We start from the raw sequence: 19585 nt of genomic DNA, 5'->3' as shown, positions 1-19585 counted from the left end.
GTGTGGCTGTTTTTATTTCTGTCTTTTGAATCTAAAGGTTAAACAAAGATTGAGATATTATTATTATTAACAATCCCAGTTTTTCTGCAGATTAACTTTACATAATGAATTTGATTAATATCTTAGCAAAATATTGTATCCATAAAATGATATGGCTTAAAAGATACCCTCCTTTTATACTTTTAAAGATACTGGTTTTAAAACATATTCGATTGATTATGATTAAATTATTTAGACATTTCAATTTTATTCCAATTGTTTAACAGACACCGATTTTTTTTGATTTTTTATTAATATTTCCCTTCCTTACATTTTATACTATTTTTATACTGTGAAATATATTTGCTGATTATTTAATATATATAAATATATATATAAATGACCATATGACAATTTAGTATGTGGTTTTATATGTTTTTTTATCGTTCATAGTTTGCAGCGTATGATAATTCTTTTTTATATTATATCATATATTTTTACATATTTTAGAAACATATCCATGTGAAACAAAAAGTGTGTCATAAATACAAGTTTGTTTGTTTTTTTGAAATTTTCCTGTACAGTCCATCTGACATAAGGTCGTCTTATAATATTTTTATATTGTGTAATATATTTGCTGATTATTTTTGTAATGAAATAAAGAATGAAAAAAAACTAAAAACATGGTAAAATAAATTATTCAAATAGTTTGTAAATTCTGTGTAACCATATGACAATTTAGTATGTGGGTTTTATATGCGGCGTATGATAATTATTTTGTATATTATATTATATATTTTTACATATTTTTGACTACGATTGATTATGATTAAATTATTTAGACATTTCAAATTTATTCCAATTGTTTAACAGACCCCGATTGTTTTTTTTGTTTTTTTTGTAAATCTTTTCCCTTCCTTACATTTTATACTATTTTTATACTATTTTTATACTGTGAAATATATTCACTGATTATTTTTGTAATGAAATAAATTATGAAAAATACTTGTCTTTTTTAATATATTTACTGTATTGTTATTGTTGTTATTATATATATCTTGTCCTAATTTTTTGTTACCACTATTATGTAGTCATATTATTTCTTTATATTTATCTTGTCTTTTGTTATGTTGTATAGTCTTAAATTGTGCAAAACAAATAAACAATAAACAAAACAAAAAAACAACTAAAAACATGTAAAATAAATGGTTCAAATAGTTTGTAAATTCTGTGTAACCATTATGACAATTTAGTATGTGGTATTATATGCTTTTTTTATTGTTCATAGTTTGCAGCGTATGATAATTATTTTTTATATTATATTATATATTTTTATGCTGTGAAATATATGTGCTAATTATTTTTGTAATGAAAAATCATGGTAAAATAAATGGTTCAAACAGTTTTTAAATTCTGTGTAACCATTATGACAATTTAGTATGTGGTTTTATATGCTTTTTTTATCATTCAGTTTGCAGCATATGATAATTATTTTTATATTATATTATATATTTTTACATATTTTCGAAACATATCCATGTGGAAACAAAAGTGTGTCATAAATATACAAGTATTTTCTTTTCTTACATTTTCCTGTACAGTCCATCTGACGTAAGGCCGTCTTATACTATTTGTATATTGTGAAATATATTTGCTGATTATTTTTGTAATGAAATAAAGCATGAAAAAAAACTAAAAACATGTCAAATAAATGGTTCAAATAGGTTGTAAATTCTGTGTAACCATGTGACAATTTAGTATGTGGTTTTATATTACAAGACCCACCTCTTTTCTTTGGCTTTTGAATGTACTTGAATTGTGATTACTAATTGGCCTTTTTATAATGCTCATTATAACAGTCTTTTACTCATGGATGTTATCTTGGTCTCTGTCTGTGGATGTGTGAGATTTTGTTGTCTGCTCTGTTGACCTGTATTATTCTGGCTATGTCTGTAAAGCACTTTGGTCAGCTCATGTTTTAAATGTGCTATAGAAATAAATTTGACTTGAATTGACTTGATATGTTTTTTTTATCGTTCATAGTTTGCAGCGTATGATAATTATTTTCCTATATTATATTATATTTTTACATATGTTCCAAACATATCCATGTGGAAACAAAAAGTGTGTCATAAATACAAGTATTTTATTTTTTAAACATGTTCCTGTCCAGTCCGTCTGACGTCATCCCGTCGTCAGCCGGTGACGCGGTGTCTCTTTGTTGGCTTAGCAGCAGCGGCGACGTTTTGTTGTTATTTTCGCTGCAGCTGAAAAACAGACTCCGGCTCGGGATAATTTCTGGTTTTTCGTGTAATTGTTCCGCTAAAACCAACCTAAACATCTATCACAACAACACTGTAGACTTCTAGGTGTGCTTGTCACCGGTTGATAAACCCACCTCTTATATAGGAATGGACTCAGACGAGGGTTATAACTATGAATACGACGACGAAGAGGAGGAATGTAGCGAGGACAGCGCTGAAGAGGAGCCCGAGGACGACACCCTGGAGCTCGGAGAGGTGGAGCTGGTCGATCCCGTGGTGGCCGGCGGGGAGCGGGACGAGTGCGGGGAGACCGTCGGCGGTGGAGGCGGCGGCCACGGTCAGGGCGAGGAGGAGGAGGAGGACTACCGCTTCGAGGTGCTGACCGCGGAGCAGATCCTCCAGCATATGGTGGAGTGTATCAGGGAGGTCAACGAGGTCATACAGGTAGGTATTCATGATATGTCTGCGGTCAGGAAACACCGTGGTCCGGGGTTAGGGTGGAGGCATAAAACAAGGCCGCGGAGTTAGCTTAGCACGTTAGCATGGTTGTAAAGGAGGAGTTTACTTGCTGGAAAAGTTGAAACACTGATGAAGCTTTTTACACATTAATATCATATTTATCAATACAACTCTCTTTTGTGTGAGTAGACTTTAAAATAAACATATAGACGACGTTAAATGTGAACATTTTAAATACAAATTTCCATTTGTGTGCCAGGAAGTAGTCTAATCCCAACTGAGAAGTTTGCTAAGCTAATGTTAGCTTAGCGTGTTAGCTTAGCATGCTAAGCTAATGTTAGCTTAGCTTGAGCTAACTAGCCAACTGTAGCCGTTAATCGAGCACCTTAACTGGTAAAAAAACCTAACGGCTCAGTGTTAGTTGCTAGGTAACGGCTCACTATCACTAGGCAACAGTGGTAGTGCGTTATAACCAATCAAGTCAAACTTCACCTTACAAATTTAGTCAATTAAGACCTTATTTTTAATGTTTGAGGAAAGGCTTGAGTCATCCGAGTTGGTTAGCAAGTTACATGCTAGGTTATTAACATGCTATCTTTATCATGATTTATAAAAAAAAAAGTTTGATTTTGGTTATAATCTGGCAACAGCTAAGGTTATAGCTTAAATTATATCAATATATAAATATATATATATATATATGGGGGGAAACTCAGTGGAGCCCTTCTTCGGTTTAGCGTTATCTTGGGCCTCCATTTCCTTTCACTTGAGTACAGAATAAAATGGAAAGTGATCTTGATAAGACCTGTCCCTATTTATGAGAAAATAGCGTTGCATTTTATACAAGACAGTGTTTTTGAGTGTCATTATATGGCTATAAATAAGTCCCCAAACCTAAAATGGGTAAAATATCAGTACAGTGGATACAGTACAGACAGCCGCATGGCAGCAGAAACAACTGACATGGTAATTCTTCTAAAAATAGTGTATACATCTACCTACTTAGGTTTTTTGCAGCACCAACAAATAACTTTTTTTAAGGTAAAATAACCACATCTGTTTTCTGAAGTAAAGTTTTCAATGTGGAGTTATGTGGCAATAGGATAGTTTACTTTAATTTATAATCTGGCAACAGCTAACGTTATAGCTTAAATTTAATATATAGGGGAAACTCAGTGGAGCCCTTCTTCGGCTTAGCGTTATCTTGGGCCTCCATTTCCTTTCACTTATAGCTACACTTTGAGTACAGAATAAAATGGAAAGTGATCTTGATAAGACCTGTCACTATTTATGAGAAAATAGCGTTGCATTTTATACAAAGACAGCGTTTTTCAGTGTCATTATATGGCTATAAATAAGTCTCCAAACCTAAAATGGGTAAAATATCAGTACAGTGGATACAGTACAGACAGCCGCATGGCAGCAGAAACAACTGACATGGTATTTCTTCTAAAAATAGTGTATACATCTAGCCACTTAATATTTAGGTTTTTGCAGCATCAACAAATAACTTTTTTTAAGGTAAATAACCACATCTGTTTTCTGAAGTAAAGTTTTCAATGTGGAGTTATGTGGCAATAGGATAGTTTACTTTAATTTAATTTCAAAATTTATTTCAAACATATAGAATACAAAAAAATAAAATAAAGAAAAAGAATGATCATACCAACAAGTGGACAGTCAGAAACAAGTAGTATTTACATACAATGCAAAGCATAAGAAAAATAAATTGTCAAACACTTGATGCCTTGATTTACATATTCGAAAAGGAGTGAGAAGAAGTATAAACTTATTTAATCCCACCCCTACTCCATAAATCAATTATTAATTATTAACCAGCTTCCTTATTGAGCCATACATATACTCTTTACTTTTACTTTTTAATTTACTTTTCTTGTAAATGCCTCTCTGGTGACTGTGCCTTCACATGTCAAGAGTGACTGGTTTCGCCTGGCTTCTGGAGTCGCTTTAGGGGTAAAGTTACAAGTGGCTGATGGATATATTTCATCTGTTGAGACTTTGTTGACCGTCAAAGATTCCACTGCAAACTTAAGAAAGACATAACAGGCAAAACTACCGTGAAGATTGTTCATGAATATCCTGAGGGGTATTTCTTATATTTCCCACCCCATTTATATCTGGGAGGGTGGATCAAATATTAGGAACACATCTGTAATACAGTTCACAGCACCACAAACTACAGCCTCTAAAATGAGTATGAATTTGAATCAACACATCTCTCTCAAAAAAACATTGTAACCTTCACAAAGGTGGGGTTTATTGCATTGCGGTTGTATCGGACAGAATTAGTTTTAGTTAGGTGTACCTAATAAACTGGCAAACTGAATATTTTTTTCATAATTTCTCTTGTCTAATGTTATTGATACTTTGGTACCAAATGGTGTTTATTCAGGAACCATTATGCTTTGTAGCTGTTCGGTTTTTCGCTTGTGTCTGTTTGACATTTAGATGATAGCCTACAAGTACTTGTGGCTGTATGAATCTTTCATAAATATAAAAAAAACAATGTGCATATAATAAACTAAAATCACTACATAATGCTTTCAATAAGTAGCATATGATTGATAACTATGTAGTATATGATTGATAACTGCCTTTTAAGAATTGATTTGATCATTTTTAGAGAAACTTTTTCCTCAATTACACAAATTATATGATATCTTAACATAACAGCGTCGTTAAACACATATCACCAAACACATCATTGAACATCGTATTGTAATAGTATTGTGTCATGAATTACCCTGTCAATCCGACCCCTAATTAAATCAGGATGGAGTGAAACAAGCATTGTCTGTATGAACAAGTACATTGAGACAATTCCCTTATCTAATCTTGCAATTGCTGAGAACAATCCCCAATGCTTTGCTTTAACAGTTGAACCATGGCACTGTAACACAATGTACTCTACTGTTACATCATTCCTATTTCAAAATGGGATGTAAAATGTCTATTTTCATGCAATTTTACCATGCAATATACAGAATATGTTTTTAAGTTGACAGGCATTATCATACACAGGTATTCCGGGGAGACCCCTGAATGCTTGTAACCATAATGACACTTGGTACACAACAGTGTGGTGACTTCAGTAGCCGGACAAAGGGATTTTTATCACAATTTACTGTTCATACAACAAACGGTGTAAATAAAAATCAGTGTGGTGACTTCAGTAGCCAGACAAAGGGATTTTTATCACAATTTACTGTTCATACAACAAAAGGTGTAAATAAGTTTGTTAGACATATGATAAACTAACAGCAACTTTTGCTGCTAGATTAGTTTGTCAGCTGTGCGGAATGGAAAGGAGAGTAGATTTTTGTGATTAAAAAGTTGGGGCATTAGTGATCTATCGTCACAACCTATGACCAGTCTGCATTTGTTTGCGTCTTTCCATTGAATTTGCATGCTACCTCTAAATTTCGCTTTGCATTGTATAACTTAACTGCAGGGTGGCATGAAACTAGCGCCGTTTTTTTGTGAGTGTGAGCAGAGAACAAATGGGAGGCAGCAAATAGAAAACCTGGAGTGGATCAAGAGTAATCATTGAAATAACGGGAAGGAAAAAATGGTATCGGAACATCTCTAATATTCACTACCTCTTTCTTAGTGACTTCACTCTCATTCACTCAAGCTGACTGTAAGAATGTACCCAATCCCAACTAGGCATAATAAATGGAAATGCAAAGGATATATTTTTATTTTACACAATTTATATTTGCTAATTTCTGCTTAAGGTTGACAGGAGGGACATCAAGAATAGTGTGCATAAGTAATGCGTTACTTTCAAATTACTTTTGCTGAGGAAACCTTCATACAGTGTTAACATCACTGTGTTAGTAACATATCTGTATTTGCCAATTTATCACCGATATTGCAGTGCTGTACAGTATGGTGCACTTAAATGTAGCTGTCCTATTATATGAACATTGTAATATCCACAAATAAAAATACAAAATCAAAATGCAATTTGCATGGACCAAGCTTAGATTAAGCTAAAAAGAGGATTGATGTGAAATTTATGCAATGGAACTTTTCCATTAAATGTTTTTTCTCGACATGTTTCTATTTGGTTTTGTTGCCCTTTCAGTCAGGATTGTCAGATCTTAACCAATTAGGCAGACAGTATGCTTTAAACAAAACAGAGTTTGATATGTTTATACCAGTAAAACTCATCACATTTGGTTTCAATCACTGCAAGCTGGCTAGTTATACTTTTACTCAGCTGTGTTCACTTTCCTCTGATACACCATCACCTGTCCAATTTGTCACAGACAATGGTGCACTGGGATGTTTTTTTACACAATGTATCTAGTGTTCTGTTTTTTTTCATCATAAACCGTTGCCATTTTGCCTGTGAAAAGTCTACATACATAGCAAAAAAACAACAACTTTTTTTTCTTTTGGAATGTACAGTACTGCCGGCCATAGTTAGCTAATGTTAAGCAACTACTTTGAACAGAACAAATTAAACTCCCCTTCAATGTCATGCAATCCAGTAGAAGAGTTCTGCAGTGACTAACTCTTGTGTGAGAGAGGACTTTGTGGTTACTTCTATGGCTGTAGTTTGTGGTGGTAGTTTATTGGATTGTAATGCAATGAAAGGTATTTCAGATGTTTTTGTCCTCTAACATACATGGGTGTAACGAACTACTGAATCTACAACTAGTTTTAGCGATTTAAAATGACTTAATTTCATTGCAGTTAGTCCTTTTTAAATTACCATCCTGGTCCACTACGAGGCTTAATCCATTTTCCGAAAATCTGGGCCGTAAAACTGTCTGTTTTTCCACAAAAGAGAGTTTAACTTGTAATAGGAAGAGATTTGCGGAAGTGGCTTTACATGTCAAATTTACCCCTTGTTGTTGTTACTGTGAAAATTGGCAGTAGTGAAATGTAAATTTATTTCTGACCAACCATTTCTTTTCCACTAGAATCCTGCAACAATAACACGCATCCTTCTCAGTCACTTCAACTGGGATAAAGAAAAGCTTATGGAAAGGTAAGAATCTCTGAAGTACGTTCTTTATTTGTCACCTTTAACCAACAGTTAACAAGTATGTTAGCTTAGAAGTTCCTGGGAGACCTAATATCTTAACACTATGATTTCTTTTTTGTCTCAATATATACAGGTATTTTGATGGTAATCTGGACAAGCTTTTCTCTGAGTGTCATGTCATTAACCCCAGTAAGAAGCCTCGGATCCGTCCTCCAATCAACACTAGATCATCGGCACAGGACATGCCATGTCAGATCTGCTATCTGAACTTCCCCAACTCTGTGAGTCCCATAATGACACTGTTGCACTAGCTGAATGTGTGTTAAGGGCTAAGTTCTGGTGTTACAATAAGGATTTTGTTGAAAATTTTAATTCAAAGCTGTGTCTTGGCTTAATATAGCAATGGAGATTTACGGGTAATTTTCACTTATTTAATGCCAAAGGACCCCTAACCAAGGCATCGGCACAGACTGACATTTTAATACAGTGTTTCCCCTAGAAATATGTAATAATAATAATATAATTTTTTTTACAAGAGGAGATTGCTCCATCTTATCTCTTTAGAAACTAACATCATATTATTTTGTGCTACAGATGCTTCATATCCAGGTCAATTCACACACTCGTAAGTAAAGCATATAAATGACAAATTTTGCGCTTAATTGAGAATGTCAGCAAAACGATTATAACAAGCACTGGGTAGATGTCAACAATGAAGCAAGCGATGCTGACAACTGATTCGGTATTATCATTCGCTGAAGGGAAAACAGTCCTGCATCTTCACGTGAGTGTCGCACATTAATGTTACAGACAGTAAAATAGGGCTATTAATCAACAGGGAATATTCAAAGCTTGGGGTGGCTCAACCTGCAGCACACGTGGGACCACTGAACGCTTTAAACTCTGGGTAGGCACCCACTGAGCAATAGACGGCTTTTCAACATAACCTCTATGCTTTAGATCTGATATAGACCATAGGATTTATTGGCTACATATAGCCCGATTTTAGAACATATTTTAAAAACATATTTTAAAATGCATAAAATCCTGTATATATTTAACATAAGCGCTGCACACTAGGGTTGGGCGATATGTTAACATTTTCCACCCGGCCATCGTTAGCTCATCAACTGGTGATTGCTTATATATTCGCGTGGGTCTGTGTGTGCGGCTCACCCCTTCCCTTCGTAAAACACACTTCATTCAAGTTCGACAGAAACAAAATAAAACTCACCAAAACCGTTGTGGTTAGTCTTTCCAACAATCACCAACTCTGGTTTGGTCGAAATAAACTAATTCACTGAGTTAGATGTGAAAGTACGCCAGCTCTGCACGTTGTTTTCCCCCACTTTATTTCTGGCCCTGAGTGACCAATTGTGATCAGATCTCGCTTCCCCGCTCTATATGCAAATAAACATGTAGTAAACAAATGGCTAAGACAGCAGATGTTGCAATGTAAGATTACAGGAATGTATTCTTGAATTTGGGTACATTTTATGAACCTAAAAATATAAGGTATTGTCCACCGGCGGTACTCAGGGACCTCCATACCGCCAATACCAAGCTTCAGAGCCAGGGATGAGAGTGAGTGAGTGAGTGAGTGGGCGGGCGGGTGCCAGCACTGTGCAGAGCACCGGAACAGAAACACAGACGCATCACAGACAGTATGATAATAATGCACTCCCTTGTCTAGTCTGATAGTCTGTAGATATACAGCCTCTCTCTCTCTGCCCGCTGAGCGGCTCTCGTTCTTCGAAGGCGGACCATTTAATAAAACAAAAAACAACTGGGGATGTACTCCTCCAATTGCTGTTAGCCAATATATTTGTCCAATTGCCCAACCCTCCTGCACACCCCTGTATTTACAGTATAACTATTTATTTTATTATTTTTTTGTTATATACACAGATTCACAGATTGATACAATACCTAGGCTAAGACTAGACATCTACTAAACTTTCACCTTTCAACCTGGAATAACCTTAATCTAAAATAAACGTCTACAGACAAATAGACGTATAATATACATGTATTAAACTTATTTTCAACGTCAAATTGCTCAGTGGGCACTGACTTGTAGCAGCACAATTCCTCTGACACACACTCAGAGGCTTCCCCCACACGTTTTTTCAAATATGATGTGTCATGATGAGTCCATGAGTGCTGTTTTTACACCTCATGTTGACGGTGAACCATTTATCCTTTATACTTTTTTACTTGCTTGTTAACTAGTAGTGGTATAACGAACCATGGTTGATCCGTACGGATCCATTGAATTACATTATGATGTGTCAAAGATCTATCAGTATAAATAATGATTTGACAAAGGTAAATTATAACATTATCATGAGGTGTTCAAATGTAATCTTGTGAAATGTAGTTTTTGGCGAGAAACTTGAATAATCCAGTTGCTTGAAGGAGATGTTTTCAAAGCAATATAAAATGGATATTAGAGAGGGAATTATGACCTGTTTAACCTCCTAACATTAGCTTTAAGCAGCTTATAATACCTCTCCTCTCCTCATCCTTCTGTGTGTGAGAGTGTAGACGTACCTCAAAGTACAAAGATAGTAGGTATTTCACATTGGATAGGACTCCCTTAAAGAAACATTGAAAGTGTCATTACATTTAAGTAAATTGACACAGTTTGATAATACAACAGTGTGGTGATGCAAGTTAACATGTTATGTTCAATTAAAGTGTATTTTCCTAAATGTTGAGACATCTCATATGTAGGCCAGGCGGACATTTCCCCTACTGATTACTGTGCACAAATGTACTGTAGGTATGTACCCTACTTAGGCCTCAAGAGCCCTTCTGGTGCTGGCAGACATAGAAACCTCCCGGTAGGGTGCACTTTGCGAGCGCACAGAAAAAATATTGCGGAAAAAATTCGCGAGCGCTTTGCGCAAGAGTATCCCCACCGCTGCTACAACTCCATCCAAGGGGAAACACTGCAATCCTTTTCCAAATCGTTTTTTCAGACCCAGGTTACTGCCTTGGCTAACAATAGCAAAAGAAAAGGAGGATGTCTAACTTGACATCACAAAATGTGATCACATTATCTGTTGTAAAGTAGGGGTGTAACGATCCTTTGATATATCGATTCAATGATCAACGATCCTTTGATATATCGATTCAATGATCAACGATCCTTTGATATATCGATTCAATGATCAACGATCCATATTGATGCAAAATCAGCAAATATCTTATCGCTGTCCAAAGAATTGATATATCGTTTTTGTGATGGTACTTGGGATTTACACCCCTATTGTAAAGTACTATGATTAATATTTTCTCATACCATCTAAAACCACAGATAAATATGTGAAGGTAGCTCAGTGTCTTTAATTCAACTCGCAGTATTCACTATTGTTATTTGTATTATTTATCACTACAGTGATCTGATTTTACTTTGCATGCTAAAAATGATAGATGCTAAAATTCAAAGATTGTATGAATTACCAACCAGTCATGATATTAAGGTAGAATAATATAGCTACACTTTGGACCCTGTAATGAAACATTTCCATACCAGCTGGTGGATTTGCCAATTGGGGTTAGGATTTGGGAAATTGCTCCAATTTTAAGTAAAGATTATTAGTATAAAGAATCGAGGGGGAAACTATTTTAAAAGGGTTACGTAACTCTGATGGAAAGCTGGATGCTTTTATGTCCTCCTCACTGGGAAATATCTCAAATACTGCAACAGCTGTTTAGTAGTAATGCTGTACCATTCCAGTAGAAAATGGAAAATAAGTGTGTCCCAAAGATGGCTGAATTTGTATCCCTTATTGATCTAACTCTTCTTTACCAAGTGCCACTCACTTCTACAAATTTCTCTTGCACTCAAAGTTATTTCAAAATTCAAATCGAGGGGTTGATTTATTTGGATGTGGCCTAATCATGTATGGTTACATACAGCACTGTGCTGAATGTACAGACTGGTGGAGGAAGTGTAATGGTTTCAGGGCCATTCTGCCTGCAAGCCCGGTTTCCATTAATACCTTCATGCTGATGTTTAGATGCCAGAACAACATACTTAAACATTGAAGTAGACCAGGTTGATCCATTCATGGCCGTCACGTATGGAAGGGCGTAGTTACTTTAAACTTCGCAGTGCGTCCTGTGGTAGTGAAAGAATCATCCAGGAACCATTTTTTTAAAAATCCTTCAAGTTCCTCAAACATTTGGATTTAAACAGTTCTGTTCCTCTGGCTACCAGACTCTTAATATCAACCCTGTCAAACATTACATGATTGAACATAGCAATTGTAGAAAGTCACATCTACACAGCAACTTGCAGTTACAGGAAGCCCCCTGCAGTATTCAGATGTTAAAATAAAGAGAACTCTTTATCTTAACATCTGACTGCTGCAGGACTTTTTTTGAGTCAAGACCACAGAAATGTGACGGCCCTTATATGGGCCAAAGGTGCTGTTCGTCCGGTTCTTTGAGCATATTACAGTTGGTACAATCACTCTAACCTTATTAAGCTTTGATTCAATCAAGTGTACAACAGAATGCATTTTTTATTTTGCTTCTTTAAAACACTGTCCTTCCTAATGACAAACCAATTAAAGATGGATTTGAACATGATTTTATTTTAATTTTAACATTGAACGATTCTGGCTTCCAACACACAGCACAATGACCACTTTGGACTTTTTTATGTTTTATCGTTATACAACATTGAAACACATTGAATGTAATTATTTTTTGGGGTTACATTTATGAACGGAGAATTTAAATGTCAAGGTGGAAAACAGATCTCCACAAATTGATCTAAATTAAAAGGCACACTGCAGAGTGTACGACCCCATTCTCATGATGGAGTACATTATCTCAACAAAGGATAAATGTTTATTATCAAAGCCAGATGGTTTAGTGTTTCAGCTATAATATGAAGTTGTTCTTCCCCTAAAATCAGAAAGAAAGATGCATAATCCAGACTATTTTAACCTAGAATATTTATTGATTATTTATTTTAATCAGTTGGTTAAAATGAAATTGTTTTGTCAAATGTGGATTCCTTTGAATGTCTTCACTCTGAGGCTTTGGCTTGCCTGGTTACCAGAAGTTCATATGCTTACTGTATAATCATGTGATGTCTTGTTTGTCTTATTTACGAGGTTCTTCTCTCTTACAGTATTTTACAGGCCTGGAGTGTGGACACAAGTTCTGCATGCAGTGCTGGGGAGATTACCTTACCACCAAAATCATAGAAGAAGGAATGGGACAGGTAACCACTGAGATTTGTTCTTAGTGTACGAGTCACTGATCACTTACGACTTTTAATAGCTGTCTGACTAATGATTTACCTTCTACGTTGTTTTCTCAGACCATTTCTTGTCCTGCTCATAGTTGTGACATTTTGGTTGATGACAACACAGTCATGTGAGTATCTTTTTATGTTTCATTGCATATTGTTCAGTAGAGATAAGAATACGTAGATATGAATGAGTCATTCTGGTAATGAAAAGAGCAGCAAACAAAAATTATTCCTCTGGTTTTTATTTTGTCAGACAGACAGATGCAGTTCACTAACAAATTACTTGAGAAGGAGCATTGTTACATCTGCAGTGTTAAAATTTAATTTGGCAATTGTTGGTTTCATTTGGTTGTTTGGTCTTGTAAAGTTAGAAAACATAATACAGCCCATACACTATACTATTTTATTTATCAAAAGAAAATGAATATCCTCACTCTAGAATCAGATATGCTTTCTTTGTTTTTAGTGCATTTAACAGGAATACTGTCAATTGGGAGAATATTTACCTGACATTTTGCCTTCTAAAACAAAGTTCTTGTGTAGGGCTCCCTAGTTACACCTCTACTTAGCTCCTTTACAATGTTGATGTTCAGCCTGTAGTGCATGAAATATACCTCCTCATTGAAAGCATGGATACTAATCTCTTGTACCAGCTCTTAAGCTGACAGTAATTGTCTTAACCTACATTCTGATCTGACCATCTAGCAAGAGACCTAACAAGTGTTTTCACTGACCAGTTTAGGGTCAATATTTAGTTTCATGAAATGCATTTATACCTCTTAGTAAGAAGTCTGCACTCAAACTCTTAGTTTTGGAATTATGAAATGTTTTGTTGGTAAATAGTTGATGTAATGCCAATTTACATTTGTTACTTCATTGAGCTACTCAGGAAAACGTGAAATTGTGTGACATCTTTTTGTTGTTCTTGGAAGTTATGCACTGAATATGAAGGAAGGAAGCTTTTACCAAAGTCACCCATATTTTGTAATGAAAGCTAATAAATGATTTGACCTCTCCTATAGGCGCCTCATAACAGATTCAAAAGTGAAGTTGAAGTACCAGCATTTAATTACGAATAGTTTTGTAGAGGTAAGCTTTGAGATTTTTTTTTTCTCCTTAACAGTATGTTGAAATGGAATATGAAGCTTGATTTATGATGTTGAGCTGTTAGGTTATCCTGTATGCACTGTTTGGAAAAGCAGGGACCTTCTTTGTACTCAAGTGCCCATGAAACTATAGTTGATATTCTACCTCTCATTACTTCTTTAAGTGCAATCGACTGTTAAAGTGGTGCCCTGCACCAGACTGCCATCATGTTGTCAAAGTCCAGTACCCAGATGCCAAGCCAGTGAGGTGCAAGTGTGGCCGTCAGTTCTGGTAAGATAGTTTGTTTCAAAAAATTGTGTATTAGACTATCGTGAACTGGCAGCGACAGTATCTGAATGTTGACTATGTAATCTAATAGTAATTATTAAGCATTAAGCATTGTGTGAATTTGACCTGTGATGCCTCTTGTTGGTGCAGCTTCAACTGTGGAGAGAATTGGCATGATCCTGTCAAGTGTAAGGTAAGCCAATCAGGAATATTTATATACTTTACAGAGATTTATCCTATTCCTCCAGCATTTTGAGTGAACGATTAGTATTCATTGTGTAATTATTTTTTACTTTTGTTTGAATTTTTTTGTAGTGGTTGAGAAAATGGATTAAGAAATGTGATGATGACAGTGAAACGTCAAACTGGATTGCAGCAAATACTAAGGTATGGAATCAAAATGTTCTGCTAGTTTTACCCTCTTTTCTGGTTGTTAGGTATTTAATGTGATAATCGCACAATTTCAATTGTGGAAATGCTGATCATACTCAACAATAAGATGTTTTTAAAAATGATGAAAAAATGTACGAAGTAATGTACAGTCACTTGAGAAGTTGTAATTGTAATCACACATTTTTATCCTGACAATTTTTTGTTAAGTGTTGGCCCAATCAAAACCGCCCCTTCGAATGACATTATCTTTGTCCCAAGCCATCAGGCCTTCATCATTGTTTTGGGCACAACTCCAGGCTTATGAGAAACTGCCCCCCAAAAAACCCTAATTGCTTCTAAATTTAATAATCTAAATCTACACACTTTTATGTATGTTTTTCTGTTTCTTATTTGCTTGAATTCCTCTTAACATTAGATTTTTGTAAAACACTTTCGCTTGAGCAGAAACTCATCACTCTCCTCTCATGACAGGAGTGTCCAAAATGCCATGTGACCATTGAGAAAGATGGTGGCTGCAATCACATGGTTTGTCGGAACCAGAACTGCAAAGCTGAGTTCTGCTGGGTCTGCCTGGGTCCATGGGAGCCCCATGGCTCAGCCTGGTAAGAGCTAATGGCTTATATACTAAACGTTGATGGTGTCATTTCTAGTGCCGTGTTAGAATATACTTCAAATTGTTGTTTTCATTTCAATTCATATTTTGAAATCTAATATAATTCAAATATCAAGTGCAAATGTTCATGCCATTTCATGTCTAAATACACATCTGACATCTGCAATGTTAAAAATATTATGTGAGAAAGCATGACAACATAAAATATTGTCAGAAATAGTAGTGATGTGTTTTATGCTATTCTGGAAAACATTGATGTGTCTGACCGGGCTGTGATGTTTCAGGTACAACTGCAATCGCTACAATGAAGATGATGCGAAGGCAGCTAGAGATGCTCAAGAGGTAGTAAGGAACGCTCATATTAATATGTTAAGAAACCTTTGCATGTTGCTATTTTTGTGCCATAATGTGGTGGATATGCCACATTATGGCTCAATATTTATATTTGTCCACTTTTCAGTCACAATGTATTTCTTTAGTGTGCTATATTCAGCCATATTTGCCACAGGTGTAACTGGCATTTCTAATCACACAGATGCAGCAGCATCCCAAGTATTGTTTCCATCCCACTGCACTGGGTGACGCGCACAATTCAGACAAGATATCCTGAAAAATATTATCAATTAAGGGACAGTTTCTCATGTAACTCTGCTGTACACTATGAAGAAGTGAATCCAAAAACAGTGGGATTCAAACAATGCAGGGAATGCTGCTGCGTCTGCCTGATAATGAATGTCCATTACACCTCTGACAAACATGGTTGATTGTTGCATACTGAAGAAGGACGTGTTGCCTGAAACACCTGCAGAATACAATTTAGATATTTCATCACACGAAGATTTACAGTCTAGTAAAAATCAACTTGAGGATGCTCAAGTAAGTTAATGCCAGTCCAATGCTGTGTGTGTGCAGCGCTCCAGGGCAGCCTTGCAGAGGTACCTGTTCTACTGCAACCGTTACATGAACCACATGCAGAGCCTGCGCTTTGAGCACAAGCTCTACGCTCAGGTCAAGCAGAAGATGGAGGAGATGCAGCAGCACAACATGTCCTGGATCGAGGTGCAGTTCCTGAAGAAGGCTGTGGATGTGCTGTGCCAGTGCCGCTCCACGCTCATGTTCACTTATGTCTTTGCCTTCTACCTCAAGAAGAACAACCAGTCCATTATTTTTGAGGTATGTTAAAAGGGAAAATGTTGGCATGACTGTGAGCAGATGGTGCCTGACATAAATAACTTGAGCTATTTTAATATTCACATTATATTTACAAAATACCATTTTCAAAACAGTTTGAGTGTTAATCTTGACAGTAATCACTGCCATTAGATGAGGAATCATTGTAATGGAATTGTTATTAAAAAAAAAAAAAACTCCTGAAGAAGATCTTCACCAAAATCAGGTCGGCTGATCCTTCGACTGAAAGCTTTAGCCATTCAGTCATAACTGACTGTGATACCTTCTAGCAGACAAACAGACGAAGTTGTGGCCACATTTCGACTCATCGTTCCTCTCAGGAAATCGGCCGAAACTTCCCGTAGTCTGAGCGGGGCCTTAAGCAGGATGCTTCAGTGTGTAGGGGACATTATCATATAGAGCTGACATTTCAGTCGGAATAATATTGTTAGTCAATTTCTTGTTTCATCAGAACAACCAGGCAGACTTGGAAAATGCCACTGAGGTGCTGTCTGGCTACCTAGAGCGGGATATCTCCCAGGATTCCTTGCAGGACATCAAGCAGAAAGTACAAGATAAGTACAGGTCAGTAAAGGAAGAATCATAATCTCTGGCTGCCACTGTTACATTTGTGTGTTCTTGGATGCCAACACCTGTTTTGTTTCTCTTCAGATACTGTGAGAGCAGGCGAAGAGTGCTGCTACAGCATGTGCATGAAGGCTATGAGAAGGACCTGTGGGAGTACATTGAGGATTGAGGACACGTCCCAATGCAACGGACTCTTGAGTATCTTGACAAACTAGAGCGCTGATGCAATTTAACAGGGCAGCACGGGCCTTCTGCCGCCTCTCCTTTGGCAAACCAACCACTTTTGCATCATTTTTCCTGGATTTGTTTAACAAAATCTTCAAAGTAAATTATATTTAAATAAAAGGTAGAATAATAAAAAGAAAGTGTACTACAGTATTGTTAGAAACAGAGTGGAGTCTCGAGAAAGCAGAAAATCCATCTTAAACAAATACATCCTTTTGGCTTGTATGGTAACACCTCCCCTGAACTATCTTATTTTCCTTTGTTTTTTCTTTGCTTGTGAATCTTTTTCTGTTTTGATTTTAACTTTTGTTTTCCCATTAGTGTGAAAATGTTTTCAACACAGCTTTAATTGTCCTGGCCATGTCTGCAATGTGTGGTGAGATCCTTGTCTGAGTGGCTGAATGTTGATAGGTTGATTGCAAAGGGGCAAAGACATTTCAGGGGGGAAATAAAAAGAAGAAAAAAACATCAAAAGAACAAAATAGCAAGTCTGTATTTTTCAATTTGTAAATAGTCCATATGCATGGAAGTTAAAGAGCAAGAGTGGCACGTGTTTGCATAATTTTGAAATATTTATTCTTTACCAATATTGAGAAAGGTGTACTTTTGCCATGTAGGTTGAGTCTGTCTACTCCCTCCGTAGTGTGTGGGAGCCTGGGTGTCTTTGGCAATAAGGCATTCGCCCTATCATCCTCAGTCTCTTCAGAGCAGTGCACAAGTTACACCTTATCAGTAACTCTAAATGGGGACTGATAGAAAGAATTTTAGTTGCCAAGTAATCAGATAAAGGACGGAAGGAAGGAAGGATAAAGTGCACGGCTGAGTTAGAAAACCAAGAGCAGAAAAAGTTTAACAGTTCAAAGGTAAGGTAGATTGCACCGGCCCCGTGTCCCTCTATTCTAACCTTTTGCCGTATCCTCTTAGTTGTTTTTAGAGGTGTTTAACATTTAAGAACATTACTAATTATTTGCAAGAGCCAAACTGAGTGACATTCACTCTTCTTTTTTTCTCTCTCTCCCGACGTGGCTTGAGGTAGCCCTCTTAAAGCTCAGCTTGCACCTTGGGGATTGAATGAGGGTAATAGAATGTACCGACAGCACAGCTTTGGCGTGCTGCTAATTGGGCTGGATCACTGTCAAACAGGGTCAGGCATTTGCATCACTCTTGCAGGGAATACTTGGGTGTCATGGGCCTGATGGTGCCCTGCCTCCTTGAAGAGATCTCTTGCCTTGCAGTGACACTGAACATAGCTTTAAACCAAGCTACGCAGATGAACTTGCGTGATCCTTAGGCAGATGAAGAATATAGGGCAAACTTCAAAAGGTTGTAGGACTGTTTTTTAACTCCGTTATGCTTTTGCATTAAAAGACTATTTTTTTCGCACACGGGCTGAGGATTTGACATTGAAATGTCAGTGCCCCTCCAGGTTTTGCATTGTTCTATGGGGTGGTTGCTCTGGTTGTCAAGCTCTGCTCGTTCATGTCTCTGCAATATGGCAGTCTTAACCAGATTGACTGGAGGGGACATGAATATACAGGCACTGATGCAAGTCAGAAGATGACACCAAAGTGTCAGCTTTCATTAAAACACATCCTTTAACCCAGTTTCAGATATTTGGGGAATTCTCTCCCAAATGCTTCTTATGTGTTCAAACTTATTATTTTATCCTAGCAAATTATAAACTGTATTGTTTATTTGAATAAATGTCATGAGAAATCTCATTTTTGGGAGTACTGTGTGAGTCATTAGAGTAGGTTTGGTCTCAATCATATTAATTACCCAAACATCCGTGATGCATTTCAGCACTATGTATTTTTGCGATGTAGTGTACGACAGACCTTGGCAGAGCTGTGTCTTCCAGAATTGCGTGGCATTAATTTGCTAACTTTCTTTGAATCATTTTGATTTTAGGCAAAAATGTTAGCTTTTTTTTTGCACCACTTTTATTTGCAGACTGTGTGATAAAGATCAGGTGGTTGTTTGTATGATGTCACTTTTGAATTAATTTTGTCTCAAGTCACAAACCAATGATGACAAGTTGAATGGATAGTAACAAAAAGATGGGCTATCTTCTCTGAGCTGTCTTGCAGTAACACACCAGTTCTAGCTGTGATCATTAGACTAATATACTCTCCAGGGCTCACTCTGTTTTCATTGTGTCTGCTAGTAGTTCATGAACATTTTGACATAACGTTTGAAGTAACAAGCAGCTACTTACATTAAAT

General features: G+C 36.4%; 1 protein-coding gene across 2 annotated transcripts; it reads left to right on the top strand.

Moving 5' to 3' along the window:
• The first annotated feature begins 2165 nt into the window (after window positions 1–2165).
• Window positions 2166–19081, top strand: arih1 (ariadne ubiquitin-conjugating enzyme E2 binding protein homolog 1 (Drosophila)). Of its 2 annotated transcripts, none has more exons than XM_074632830.1 (14): window positions 2166–2687; window positions 7658–7725; window positions 7856–8003; window positions 12875–12967; window positions 13067–13122; window positions 14020–14086; window positions 14268–14374; window positions 14522–14564; window positions 14687–14758; window positions 15236–15366; window positions 15662–15719; window positions 16290–16550; window positions 17020–17132; window positions 17220–19081. In XM_074632830.1, exons 1-14 carry the CDS (start codon window positions 2391–2393, stop codon window positions 17302–17304), a joined length of 1599 nt encoding a protein of 532 aa, XP_074488931.1. In that variant the 5' UTR covers window positions 2166–2390; the 3' UTR covers window positions 17305–19081. The 2 variants fall into 2 exon arrangements, with proteins under 2 accessions (XP_074488931.1, XP_074488930.1); XM_074632829.1 differs by having other exon boundaries at window positions 2200–2687; window positions 16269–16550.
• Window positions 19082–19585: the final 504 nt, after the last annotated feature.

This window comes from Sebastes fasciatus, chromosome 4 (assembly GCF_043250625.1).
Source record: "Sebastes fasciatus isolate fSebFas1 chromosome 4, fSebFas1.pri, whole genome shotgun sequence".
Lineage (NCBI taxonomy): Eukaryota > Metazoa > Chordata > Actinopteri > Perciformes > Sebastidae > Sebastes > Sebastes fasciatus.
This window is presented reverse-complemented; position numbering and strand designations above follow the sequence as displayed.